Source organism: Manacus candei, unplaced genomic scaffold (assembly GCF_025592945.1).
Source record: "Manacus candei isolate 608988 ecotype Guabito, Panama unplaced genomic scaffold, ASM2559294v1 h1tg000037l, whole genome shotgun sequence".
Taxonomy (NCBI): Eukaryota; Metazoa; Chordata; class Aves; order Passeriformes; family Pipridae; genus Manacus; species Manacus candei.
Genome location: NW_026138085.1, coordinates 4,577,716 through 4,590,697, shown reverse-complemented (window position 1 = coordinate 4,590,697; position 12,982 = coordinate 4,577,716). Strand labels below are relative to the sequence as shown.

The 12,982-nt window shown below is 36.6% G+C and overlaps 1 protein-coding gene across 4 annotated transcripts in view; it reads left to right on the top strand.

Annotated features, from left to right (window-relative positions):
* Positions 1-12,982, top strand: part of TENM2 (teneurin transmembrane protein 2) — a 1,665,603-nt gene that overhangs the window by 1,369,248 nt on the left and 283,373 nt on the right. For 3 of the 4 annotated variants that reach the window (XM_051794292.1, XM_051794291.1, XM_051794293.1), the window contains one exon: positions 5,469-5,552. The exons of the other annotated variant lie outside the window; for it this stretch is intronic. In XM_051794292.1, the coding sequence (XP_051650252.1) occupies positions 5,469-5,552 (84 nt within the window). The remainder of the gene's footprint in view (positions 1-5,468; positions 5,553-12,982) is intronic. 4 annotated transcript variants of the gene reach the window in all.

Here is a 12,982-nt window from a genome sequence, read left to right as displayed (position 1 = left end):
TGAGACTGAAGCTTTTCTTAATTTTTAATAAATTATTCCCATGAGAATTGTGACTTAGGATTTTATAAATTATGAAGATCTGACTCGTGGCTGATTCACTGGTCTGTGTGGGGATACTAAACCATTCCTAACAGCGTGAAGTAATAGTTGTTAAATTGACCTTTACTTCAAAAGGCAAAGCAGAACCAAACCAGAAGGGAACAGCACGAGGAAGAACAAAAAATGTTGCTCAGTTTCAGTTGGAGTTTTTTTCTTTTTATGTGAGTCACTGACCATGTTGAATTAGGAGGCAATTATGCATTTTTCAGGTGTTAGGGCTTGGCTATTCGGGGGTGTTTGAGAAGATACATCCAAATTCCCAGTGATGTAGTGGCATGATCTTGAAGTGGTTATTGTGAGGTTGACTGACACTCCTATGTAGACATAATCATTTGGACTTAATAGGGCCTATATTTAATTCTTCTTGGAAATAAGAATAGTAAAAACCATTTCATTTGACTTATAGAAATCCACTTGAAATTTAGTTTCAGTTCACTTGGAGTTCTTAAATGTAGCAGATTTGTGCACAAAGAAGCAGATACATCTATGCACTCTGCTAAGTGCTGGTCTGAATTAGGGATGTCCCTGAGATTCTTATGGTACAAGTACATCCTAATGCTTTTACTAGTCCATAGGAAATGAAAACACAAAATATAAATATTTGTCATTTTAAGTCCTGTGCTGTTGTCTCTAATATAGCTAATTGTTTACTTTATCCTGTATAAAAGGCATGGACAGTGCACTTGGAAAATCCAGCTCCTGGTACAGCAGATCTGTTGCTGGTCATGTTTGGTAATATTTAGGAAGTCTTAAATTGAGGAAAAAATTCTTCAGACTCCCATTTTTTGTAACCTTACCTTTGGTAGGCTGAGGAGAGGGAAAATGATGTAATTACCATTGAGTTCACTGAACTATAAGACTCTTTTAGATGTAGTTGAACTGTATTAGAGCGTTTTCTCTTTGCAGTGTTTGTGATTCTTGCATGAATATTTGGTGGTAAGATACTTTGTGAAAGTATACACTTCAATATGTCTTGTGGGTGTTCTTGTGTTGGAGAATAATTTTGCTTGAGAGCTGCCACTGTAGGTAAAGCTTTTTAAGTTTAATTGACTTGTTGAATGTGCTTCAGAGGAGAGAAAAAATGAACACAACTTTTGTAAAAGATCAAACAAAACATTGGATACAAAGTGTGCAGTAGAACATAAGAGAGTAATATAGCAGAAAGTAATTCTGTCAAGACAATACAGGAAAAGTTGTGTGGCCTTTGTGTTGCAGAACAGTTTGTATTCCCTTACTTTTGTGCATAACTTTTGTGTTACTGACTTTTTTTTTCCTCAGTTTTTCACACTCGTAGTTTACCTCTGGAAATGATGTGTGTAGAGGTTGAGGTACCACGTTTTTAGATCTGTCCACTAGGCTTGGCCTGAAGTATTATGGTAGAATATGATGGAAAACCACAACAACAGAAAAGGTTATTTGAGGATAAAGTGAAGCATTGACCTGCCTGGTACTGAGTGTTCTGTTAATTGTTATGGGTTTTGTCCTATTCATCAGAAAACATAATGATCATCAATAAATGCTGAGTGAATAGCAATGAAAATATATTGAGGTACTAACAGAGGAGCAGCTTCTGCTCACAGAAAGTGCTCAGGAGAGAGGAAATCAGACAGCTGGGACAAGGCTCAGCCACGTAGCTGTGATGGGAATGGAACAAGTGTTTGTTACTGGATGTTTTTGTGGAAATATTGGGAGGAAGGGGAAGCAGCTTGAGAAATTCAGGGGGTTTATTTGTAAGAGTCTTTTTCAATACTTCTGAAGTGCTACTTTCTCAAATAAACCATCTTTGTATTGTTTACTACCAGTAAAAATTGGGTTATGCCACTTTGATCAATAGAAGAGGGGAAAATGAGAACAGAGCTTAGGAGAATATTTAGGCTCTGGTCCTATTTAAAGTCCCACAGTTATTTTCTAGATGGATGTTGACAGAGAGGTGTAAGAATTATGGGTGGAGGAAGCAAGTCTTATAAAATGCAAGGAAGTTTTCATATGTACAAAGAAACCCCTCCCAGACAAACCAACCATAAACAATGTGATATCACCTTAAAGGGTGGAGCACATGTTATATGATTGGTAGCCAAGCTTTTAGTGATGCCTACTGGGAAATGCTAAACAGTGAAATGCCAGAATTCCTGTGAAATAATAAGGTGGAAAATTCATAGTACATGTTTGTAAGCATCCATTCAGCCAGCACTGTGAAGGGGAAAATTCCAAAGGGAGAAAACTGGGGATGGGGGAAGAGAGGCAGAAGAAATGAGGCTGATGCTGGTTCCTGGGTAGGTGACAGGTGTGAGTAGTTGCTAGGCTGGCTCAAAAGATGAAGCATGAATTAAGAAAATGAGTCTGCTGAACAATGCAAAAGGCAAGCAGTTAGTCCCAACCTCTTCCTGACCTCTTCCACTGGGTCAAGAATTGCAGTACCTGTTTTCTCAGTTTTCAAATGTGTTGCTAGTATTTGTACTGTTATTTAAAATTACCTGTATCAGCACTGATTTTTAACTTAAACTGGGGCTTGAGGCAGCAAGCTGAGAACTGCTACTCATTCATCTTTGAAAGCCAAGTACAGAAAGCAGGTTTCTTTCTCCCTGCCAGTGACTGTGGGAGCAAAAGGAGCTGTGGGCACTGGGGGGTTGTGTTTTAGGGGAATGTATAGGAGGACACAGGAAATTCACACAGGTTTTACCTTTTCCAGGTATAACTGTGGTGTCTGATAGGGACTAAAATTAACTTAAAGATCTAAAGATTTACTTACATGAGATTTTTTTTTCCTAATTTTTGGCAAGGCCAAAGATTGTAGGTCATAGTCTGTTCTTTCTTCCCTGATAATTGAAAAATCCATTACTATCCCTTTGAGATATTTTTTTTATAAAAGACTGCACTAAATCTGAATAAAAGCCTAATAAGTAGATTAGTTAGAACAATAGTCCTCATGAGGATGGTTGATTCCAAGTGTAGCTGCTAGAGATAACCCTAAATGCAATTAGGTTTAACTCCCTGTGAGTGTCAAAGGAAGGGAATACCCACGGAGACTTCCCTTCAGGTGACACTATTTTAAAGTGTCTCAACATTGAAATATTCTTTCCTTTGGGCCTTGGTAAAAAACTTCTCTTTTTTTTAAATTATTGGAGAAACAGAGCCTGTAAACTTATGTTTTAACCATTGGGTTTAGGTGTTTCACTTAAAAAAGGGATGGCTCAGCTTGCTTGTGTGAGCAGTTTGTTCTCCTCTGTATCCTTGGTAAGGATCAAATATCCCAAAGTGGTCATAGGCAGGTGAAAGAGAAAATAGCAGATGAAGTAACATACACAAGCTTAAAGGGTAATGTGATAAAATGTCAATAGATGAGATGTTGATGGATTAATTCTGGTTTTCCTCTTGAAAGAGAAATAAAAGCAAAACTTGCATTGAAACAAAAAGGGAGACAGTAAAGATTTCAAAGCTTTGCATGTTACAGGATGTGATATGACAGAAACTGTAAAATTGCAAACCACTAAAGTGGTTTGATTGAATTCTAAGTACCACAGAAGAATTGTGCTTTATTTAAGAATTTGACCCCCTTTTCACATGAAAAAAATAAAAAGCTTAGTGAAACAATTCCATGACCTCCCTTTTGATATATGCCTGCATATGCATGTGTTTACTTGAAATTAATTATTTTTAAAATATGAAAATAATATCAACTTGCTGGTAATACCAAAACAAAGAAAGGAGCAATATTTTTTCTCTATCAGTTTTATACTGATAGTCATTGTGCTCTGCCCTTTACATATCTTCATCTGCCTATTGTTCTTTAAATTGTCTTTCTTGATAAGATAGTGGAGCATTAGATAACTTCACTATCTTGATAAGTGAAATGTTGCTGAAAAACTCATTTTCCTTCCTTGCTTTTAAATCAAAAGCCTATATCATCAAAAGTATTTAGTCATACCACTTAAAAATTGAATTTCTCATCTGGCAAGGAGACATATAACTGGTTTGTAAGCCCTGTCTGGTTTTAATTGTTTGTAGCTTATCCCTTGAAATTCCTTTTTCCCCCAAAGTTAGGGATGTGAGACTCAGAAGTTGTCATTCTTTCACATTATTTCAGTTGTAGCAATATATTTGTGCTCCTAAAAGCTCGTGTGTTGTCTTATATCTTTAGCATACAAAGGGGTTTATTTTCTATTGTTTTGGTCAGCTCTTTTTATATCTGTAAGTGTCAATGTGTTGCCTTTTTTTCTTTGCATGTAATAAATGACTGTGGTATACAGAACACATTTTCACTGTTGATTTGTGTGGGCCTTGGGTGCAAGGTTAAATTATTATCTTATAAAAATTATGAAAGATTTGAAGCTGAGATGTACAAAGTAAAATTCTTTCTCAGTGAAGACTTAGTGAACAACAAGTGTTGGAGTGATTGTACATTAATTATTAGGCTTCTTGTCTCGCTGTTCTGTGCAAGGAAAATCATGTAAATAAATAAAAATGGGGTTTATGTTTCCTGTTTACTACATCTGAAAACTCTCCTGATGGTATTATGAAATTCAATAATAATTTTCAATTGATTTTTTGTGCTTTTCAAACGTGAGAGGGCTCCCTGATTACTTCATGTTTTCAAAATCCAGGATTGTTTGAGTTGGTTGGTTTTAGTCAGAGAGAAATGATTCAAAACTAAAGGATGGGTTTGTGTTTTGGGGGTTTTTTTCTATGTATTAAAGTCTCTCTTCCTAAAACTGGAGAGTTTGTATGAGGCATAGGTAGAATTCTCCTTGCAAAAGTGGAGTTTTGCTGGTTCCTGTCTAGCTGAGATGCAGCAGAATGAGCCTGATCATGTTGTTAGTCAATGTAAAAGTCATCATGCTGCTGCAATAAACATGTAAGAAGTGATTTATTACATCTGAAAGTGTCCATTTTCCAAATGTATCTTAAAAGTTTGGTTTTAGATAACCAAAAATATCTTTTGCAATGATATAATGTTACATAGTTGGCTATAAGAGTAATGGATAGTACACTGAAAATAAGTTAGGATGATGTAGCATGTATGGAAAATCTCCTGGCCTTCAGGTTAAATTCTAATACATATTACACAGATTTTTAGGCACTCAATCCTTTTTGTGGTTAATGATGCCCACAGTGGGTATATGGACCTCCTGCAAAGCAAAATTGCACCAAACTGCTGCTACTCAATATGCCTTTTTATATGTCATTGATACCAAAATAAAAGAATTCTCAATCTCTAGCTAACAATGAGAAATGTATTTTTGTGTTATTGAGGAATGCATTGGGTGGGAGGAGGTGAAACATTTTATTGGCTGTATTGCACCAAAGGTGAATGGAATGGAAGAAAAGGAGGAGAGCCATCTCTAAAATGTTATTTGTTTTATTTCATTTAGATTTTCACACACACCTTTCTGAGAAATTGAAAGACAGACAGACAAGCTGGCAGCAGCTGGCTGAGACAAAGAACTCTCTAATACGTAAGGTTTTTATTTTGCTTAAACTCTATTCCTTGTAAACTTAGAACCTAGTTTAGAACTTGTGTGTCGTGCAGTGATTAATCTCGTTCTGTTTATGTTCTGCTTTATTATGTGTTGTGGGATTTCTTCCTTTGTTTGTTGTTTCCCTCTGGGTATTTTATAAACCTGATCTCTCTTTACTCCTTATTTCTATTTCACTGTTGAATTTTACCTTCCTCATTTGATTGAACTAATTAGGGGTGGGTTTTTTGCTGGGAGTCTCCACTGAAGAAGCTGTTTTCCCTGAGCTGATGTTGCTTCATGTCATTGCATGGAGAGAAGGAGAGCTAAGACATGTAAGAGATGCTGGATGTGGGTACACCCAGGCATAATTTAAAAACAATATGGTACCTGTGTCCAGCAGTATTTTCACAAAGGCAATTTAGGTATGTGGTATTCCACTGATAAAAGCTTGCATGTAATATGTGTTTCTTCAGAGATTCTTAAATCTGCCTTTGGAATGAAAAACGTGGTGATAACTCTGTTCATCTCCAGTCTTGCTTTGAATTTTTTTGATCTAAGACTTTCAGATTCAGACCATCACACTTGATGTGTCACTGAAGTTTTGTGTCTTGGGGGCTGTGCAAAACAATCAGGAAGTTGTGTTGGTGGTTTTGGCTTTGTAGGGAATCACCTCATTGATAGTCAGCATTTTTTTAAGTGCCACTACTCCCCACACACATGCATACCTTTTGTTTCCCTGAGAGCAAAACTCCTTTGGAAAAAAACCTGCAGAAGAAAAAATTGCTGAGCTGTAGTAATATAGATCTAAAGACATCTTAAGGGATTTTTGTACAAAGATGATTCAGTGACATCTTAATCTTGACATTTCTTGAATTCAAAAAATGGTTTTCATTCATTGGATATGTGCACTTATACTAACTGTAGCATCAGCATGTGCCATTACTAAATTAGCAAGGGCCATTTTTAAAAAGTCTTTTGTCCTCAACACTGCAATTTTTACCTTGCATTTGACTGCCTAATGAGATGAAAGATGTATTTTGTTATTTCATTCTTTTCTTCCATTGCACCTGTGACCTAGCACATAATTGAAAGATACCTTTCCATTTGGGTTTTTCAGTTAAGCACGAAAGTAAATGCTTTGCAAAACCAGGGCCCTAACCAGGAATAATATTGTGCTTGCTTGATATTTACATGAGACCTAAACTAAGGTTTTCTCATTGCCCCCAGCTTTATTTTCTAATAAAATAGTTGCTTGACTGTTGGCAAAAACTGGTGAATGGCATTATTCTTTGAATTTCAAACAGTGTCTGAACAAATACTGGGACAGTTTCTTAAGTGAAGTTCTGGAAAGTACTGAGCATCTGTGACCGTGCTACAGTTAATGCAGCCCACAAGTGCTCAGTGTGTTTTCAGTCTGGAGATAAGGACTGTGTGTTGTCTTTCCATGCTTCTTAGAGGAGTGGGAGCCAGAGCATTTGGTAGAGCAATTAAATTTCCATAATGCTGATGTATAGTGCTAAAAACCGCCCAAGGTGGTATGTAGGTGGTTGGTAATAAAGATGAAATTAATAAGGGGTGGAAATGATTTTGTACATATCTCTGCATTTCTGAAGCATCGTGGTTATTGGTGTTGCAGCAGGGATTTTGGCACAGGTGAAATGAGTGGGTTACATTCTCTAGGCTGTACTAAATCTCAAAGAATAATACTTGAGAGCATTTTCCAGGAGCACAGGAAGATTTTGCCTAACAAATTGCATCCAAGTGAACAATATCTTCTCTGACTTGAAGCTTTGAAGCTTTCCATCAAATATTGTTTCTCTTTGGTTTAGTTATTTTCCCTGACAACCTGATACCCTTCCCAATTCAAACAAATGTGATTGATATATTGCTTTTAGCTTTTGGTACTGTGCTTGTTCAGAGCTCTAGAAATTAGGAAGAATGGGAAAATGCATTAATAAGTATACCTCAACTGAAAAATACTTAGTATTAATTCTTGCCTCTGGCTTAACAATAAATATGCATTAAAGGAAATAATTTGAAGCAAGCAACAGAAAACCTGACTGCTAGTAATCTGCATGCTCTAAGTGTGGTTAGAAAGGTGCAGTGAGATTATAGATCCAGATTCTGAATGTACTGACTGGCATTGATATCAGCCAAATCTATTATGTTAATAATTCAGGGGAATTGACCAAAAGCAAGCTTTCTCTCTGCTCCTTTTAAACAGTGCCATAGCATTTTTTACATCAATCTGGTTGCTGCCAAACCCAGACAGATGGCACTAACCTTGGTTTAAAGCCTCATCTGGCTGAGAATGCATCCAAATAGTGTTGCAAATCTTTCCCTGTGCGTGTTGTGTCAGCAGAAGAGGACTCTGTGTCACCAGGAGTAGAGCCCTCAGAGTTTGCATTTAAAAGGCACCCAGTTATCCTGTGTGCTCCTCTAGTGGATGGGTTGCTTTGTTGTGTTCTAATGAAATGTTTGGTTTCTTGATCTGCTCAGCTCTTGCCTTGCTAAGGAGGAAGATGCCACTGGTGCAGACCAAGAGGTTGTGGAAAAAAGAGGTTAAGTGCTGAACATGGGTATTGGAATGGTCAGTGCTTCAGAAATACAGGCAGAGGGATTGTTGTCACATCCATGCTCAGATGCTGGAAGGAAAAAAGAATACGAGTGTTCTACAGAAAAAATATCTCCCCTACCTACTATTTGGAGTAGCCCTGAATCTCACCTTCTCTGAATAAGACTTTTCTGGGAGAAGAATTCCTAGTAGATTAAAAAAATACAACAAACAAAACAAAAAACTCCCCCAAATACCTTGGATCTGTCTCCCACTAAGCATCCAGAATGGAAAACAAAATCAAACAAACAAAAGAACAAGGCCACCCTTGGTTTCTTTTTCGAGCTGTAAAATAATGTTACCAAAGTTCAGAAATTTACTGAAATCAGTAATGCTTTTAAAGCATTCAGGTGGTATAATGTTGAGTAATACATAAAAGAAAAAGCAATGTAATGATGTACTGCTTGGAATATGGTTTGAATAGGACACTGAGAGACCTGTTCTTCTTATTAAATGACAAGGGAAAAGGGTCAGTTCCTGGTGCAGTGGGTCCAAGTCAACCTGGATGTTAAATGCAGTAGAAGACTTGACGGGGAGGGCGAAAGGATTCAGTCAGGTAATTAAAATATATTGCAGTGCACTAACAGTGGTTGTCCAGGCAGCCTTGTTTCTACCATTTCCTCTCCCTTGGGTCACTTTGCAGTGTGCTTTAAGCATCTTTGCTGTTTGTCTCAGCAGGATGATCTCGAGTAAATTGGGATTATACGAGTCCAGGCATTGTAGTGGAGTCCATAGTCTCTGAATTCATGTATAATGCTGTCAATGCCAACAATATTTGAGTGACTCTGGTTGTCAAGCTGTGTATTTGCTGTGTTGTTGCAGCAAGCAAACAATATCTCGCAGATCTGTTCGAGGAAGGGCTTAAAGTAATTTTGGGATGTTATCTATCAAGCTGGAATTTGATGAAGAGAGGAACTAAGCCTTTTTTGGGGGGGAAGAAAATTAATTGGATTTTATCCTGTGCCTATGACATGCAGAGACAAAACACAACTGGCTGTGTGAGGAGCTGATTTAGGAGGAGGATCTCTCTATGGTATATCTGAAATCATCAGTGAGCACAGTAGACTGATGTGCAGTGGCCTTCACATATAAACAAGTTCTTTTACTTCGTTGAAAATTGCTTTTAACTAGTGTGTATTGATACTGTGGAAAGCATTCATAATAATTCTCTTTAAATCTCAGTGGTGAGGAATTCAGTTCACTTTACTGCTTTCACTGGGGATTTGCCTTACTGAGGATTAGATGAGTTGCATTTCTGGGATGTTTTTTAGGTTCACATTCTAATGGAAATTCTTTCAAAACTACATGAGCAAAACCTGGGGTTATCATGGGATTTTAGCAGTGATTTCTTTAAGTAGCCAAGTCCAGGTTTTGCAATGGCTCTTTGTTCATGCTGTTTTGTTAAGAGACAATCAACCAGAGAACATAAACCACACAGCCAAAAGTATGTGATCAAATGAAATAATGAGAACCTAGGAAATTCTGAGGGAGAAGTAAAACGCTCTTGCATATTGGTTCCTGTTAAAAAACAAGCTGACAGTTCTACCAGGTGCCTCTACTAGGAGCCATGTCACAGAATTTGTTTTAACACCACCAGTATTTGAAATAAAGCATTTGGAATTTGCTTACAAAACAAAACAGGTTGTGTTATAAAGCTACTGGAAAAGTACTCTATCATCTCAGATTTCTACAAACCCATCTCCTGTGTAATGCACCGTGTCCTAAAAACTGGAAGCCATCAGAACAAGAATTGTTATTTTAAGGAATTTTGTGACAGCTTACCAAAAAAATAGTTTTTTCACTTTTTGCATGAAGCTTCTACCTTAAAGATACTGATGAAATAGGTGGCAATTTTTAACACAAGCAGTGATAAAATAAACACCATCTGCTAGTGTTGACTTATTCCATAGTCTTCTCATGCTGGATGATTTTATTTCACTTTTTTTCAGAAATAGTTAATGACACATCTGCTGTGTGGTGGAGGTACGTGTTCAGTGATTAAATGTGGACAAAAGATTAGGGAAAACAATAAGAAACCTTTTGCAGGAAATTGAAGAAAATATTCAAGTGCTGTAAGGAACTTTATATATATATATATATATATATATATATATATGTATGTATGTTGATGCCTTTTGTTTTTTATTTTGACCCGGTTTATTATTGGATCACAAATGTTAAATGTATATTCTTTCAAAATACCTGGTTATCATGGAAAACTTCTCATTTAGTCTTCATTTTACCAAAGCAAAAATCTTTCCTCACCTGAAGAGCAGTCTCCTCCCACATCACCCCAGTATTTCCTACCTGTTCCTTCTCAGCCAGTAATGAAGAGTCTTTGTGGTGGGAATTCCTATTAAGCACTTTACTGCAGAGGCATTAGCAAAATGATCCACAAAAAATGCAAGCAATTAGGCTGTTAAACCTGTGTTTACCATGCCAAATCATATGTCCCTATGCTGTTGTCAGTATAAGTAGATTTTAATAAATCCAGAAAACTAAATGTCTGGATCTCCATGTGGATGGGTGGATATTTAATGTAAGATTTTGGGATGTAAATTAAAGCCATGGATTGGAAAGCTTAGGGGAAAAAAACCCACCTTTTGGCTACTTTATTGTCTAGTAGGTGGAAAAGCAGGATGGAATGCACAGTGACATGGATTCTGAATCTTTGTCGAAAACTTTAATCTTAAGTAAAAACAGATTCATTGTCATCCCTTCCTGTCATCAAGGTCTGTTTAATGGTATGAAATCCCTGTCCTCATTTTATGGTTTCACAAAACATTTGATAAGTTATGCAAATAAAACTGTATACACTCTAGTAAGAAAATTACATCTGGAAAAAACCCCAACATAATATAAACATTATGTCCTGAAACATAGTGAGTAGAAATTAAGCCTTGCATCAGCTTCTGATGAACACTGGCTGAGGAAATATTGATAGAAATATCTTGAAGAGTAGGCATTTCTACCTGTAGTTATTTTAATACTTTTACTTAAACTTCATTCAATTTATTATTTTAGTAATGAATGTGTAGAAAAGCAGTGCCTGGGAAGTAATATGTGATTAATGTTAATTGTTCTGATAAAAGAAAAAAAGGAGCAATCTGACTCTGGAGTTCTGTCTTCACAGACTGCATAGTAATTAAAAATTGGAATGAGAATTCATGCAAGTTGCTCTAAATGCCTACATTAGATAGTGAGCATTTGAAGTCATCCCATGTTCCTTAGCAGTGATAAACAGATTTACATAAGTTAAATACTTATATTACAAACCTTTTGGCTTGACCTGATCTGTGTAAACATTTCATTTATGAATTATCAAATCTCTTTGAGAGACAGCCTTCTGTACGTGTATTATCATTTATGTTAATCTGCAACGTTTTTCAAGCTGCTGTGCCTGAAGTTCGGGTGAAGAATCCCTTGCTTATTCATACCCATATGTATGCTGTGAAACTTGAATAAGGAGGGAGACAAGAAGAACTGATTTAAAAAAATAAATCATATACATATTTTTTTTTTATACTGGTGCCATAATGCTGTAATTTAGGGTTACTTCTATCCACTGATATCAGGGGGAAAAAGTGAAGGGAGTCAGAGCAGGGAATTTTTTATCAATGTCCATAGCTTGCTTGTATAAAAAACTTTCTTTGGTTTGGATTGTGAACTGGAAATAAAGGTACTTTATTCCAAACTCCATCTGCATCTGCGGCAAAACCTCTATAGCCTCTAACAGATTATGTGATGTGTGACACTATACTTTTTATTTTGGAGAAGGAATGAGGAAATGAAGACAGTAAATTATTGTAAACTGTGTTACTTGCAAAGGCTTCCACTTACTTTGATGCACAACTACATTCAGAGCTTGTCAATGGAAGGGCAAGTATTTTGATAGAAATGCAGTGGATAGTCTTCTTGTATCTGAAGAATTAAATCTGCTTGGGTTAAAAAACAGAGGTGAAAATCTGAGTCATGTAGGACACTTCTTGATATCCATTTCCTTACTGGGATAAGGGAGTTCAGTATTTTCGACCAACTTCAAAGTTTTTCTCCTGCCATTAAGACTTACAGACTTATCTGATAAAATGTTTTTATGCTGCTTCAGAATGTCTTTCCTTAAGCAGGATTGTTAGGAGTTAGTATTTGATCCTGATATAATTGTTTAGATTTTGAGTGATGGTTCGGTAGCATGAATGTGCTTCAGAGGCAGGTTTTTCTGTAGTGTATTATGCTCAGAATGTGCCCATTTGTTCCTTTTTTATTTGGAATGAAAGCTTTGCTTTCTCAGTCAGAGTCTGAGATAGGAAAATACTGTGCCTCAAATCCCACATGGCTTGAACTACCTGCTCCTGATTAATGAAAATATTGAATGTGGTGTTAATACCAGGAGGCTCCCGAAAGGACTTTACTGAAACTTACTGACATAATCCTTTTCTAAGATAAAGCGTGATTTTTGTTTGATTAAATAGCATGTGGAAGTGAGAAATTGAGTGCATTTTGGAAAAGTAAATGAACTGCAATAAGGAAAAAGAATCAAGTGGCCTGTTTCTCATTATAAACCAGAAATGTTCCTCTGTTACCTAACCAGCTTGCAAGATCTTCAGCCTTATTTGAGCACTGTAGTATATTCATTTTTAAGGCAAAACTGTACTGCTGCACTGCCTCCTCTTTCCACTCAAAGAATACTTGGTGATTCTCAGAATTAGTTATAGGTGTTGCCCCCGAGTTTGGATTCTGAAATTTGACTTTGTGTATCCTGTGATGAAATCATCATTTAGGGGAATGCATAATGGGGCTTTTTTCCAGTAGTAAA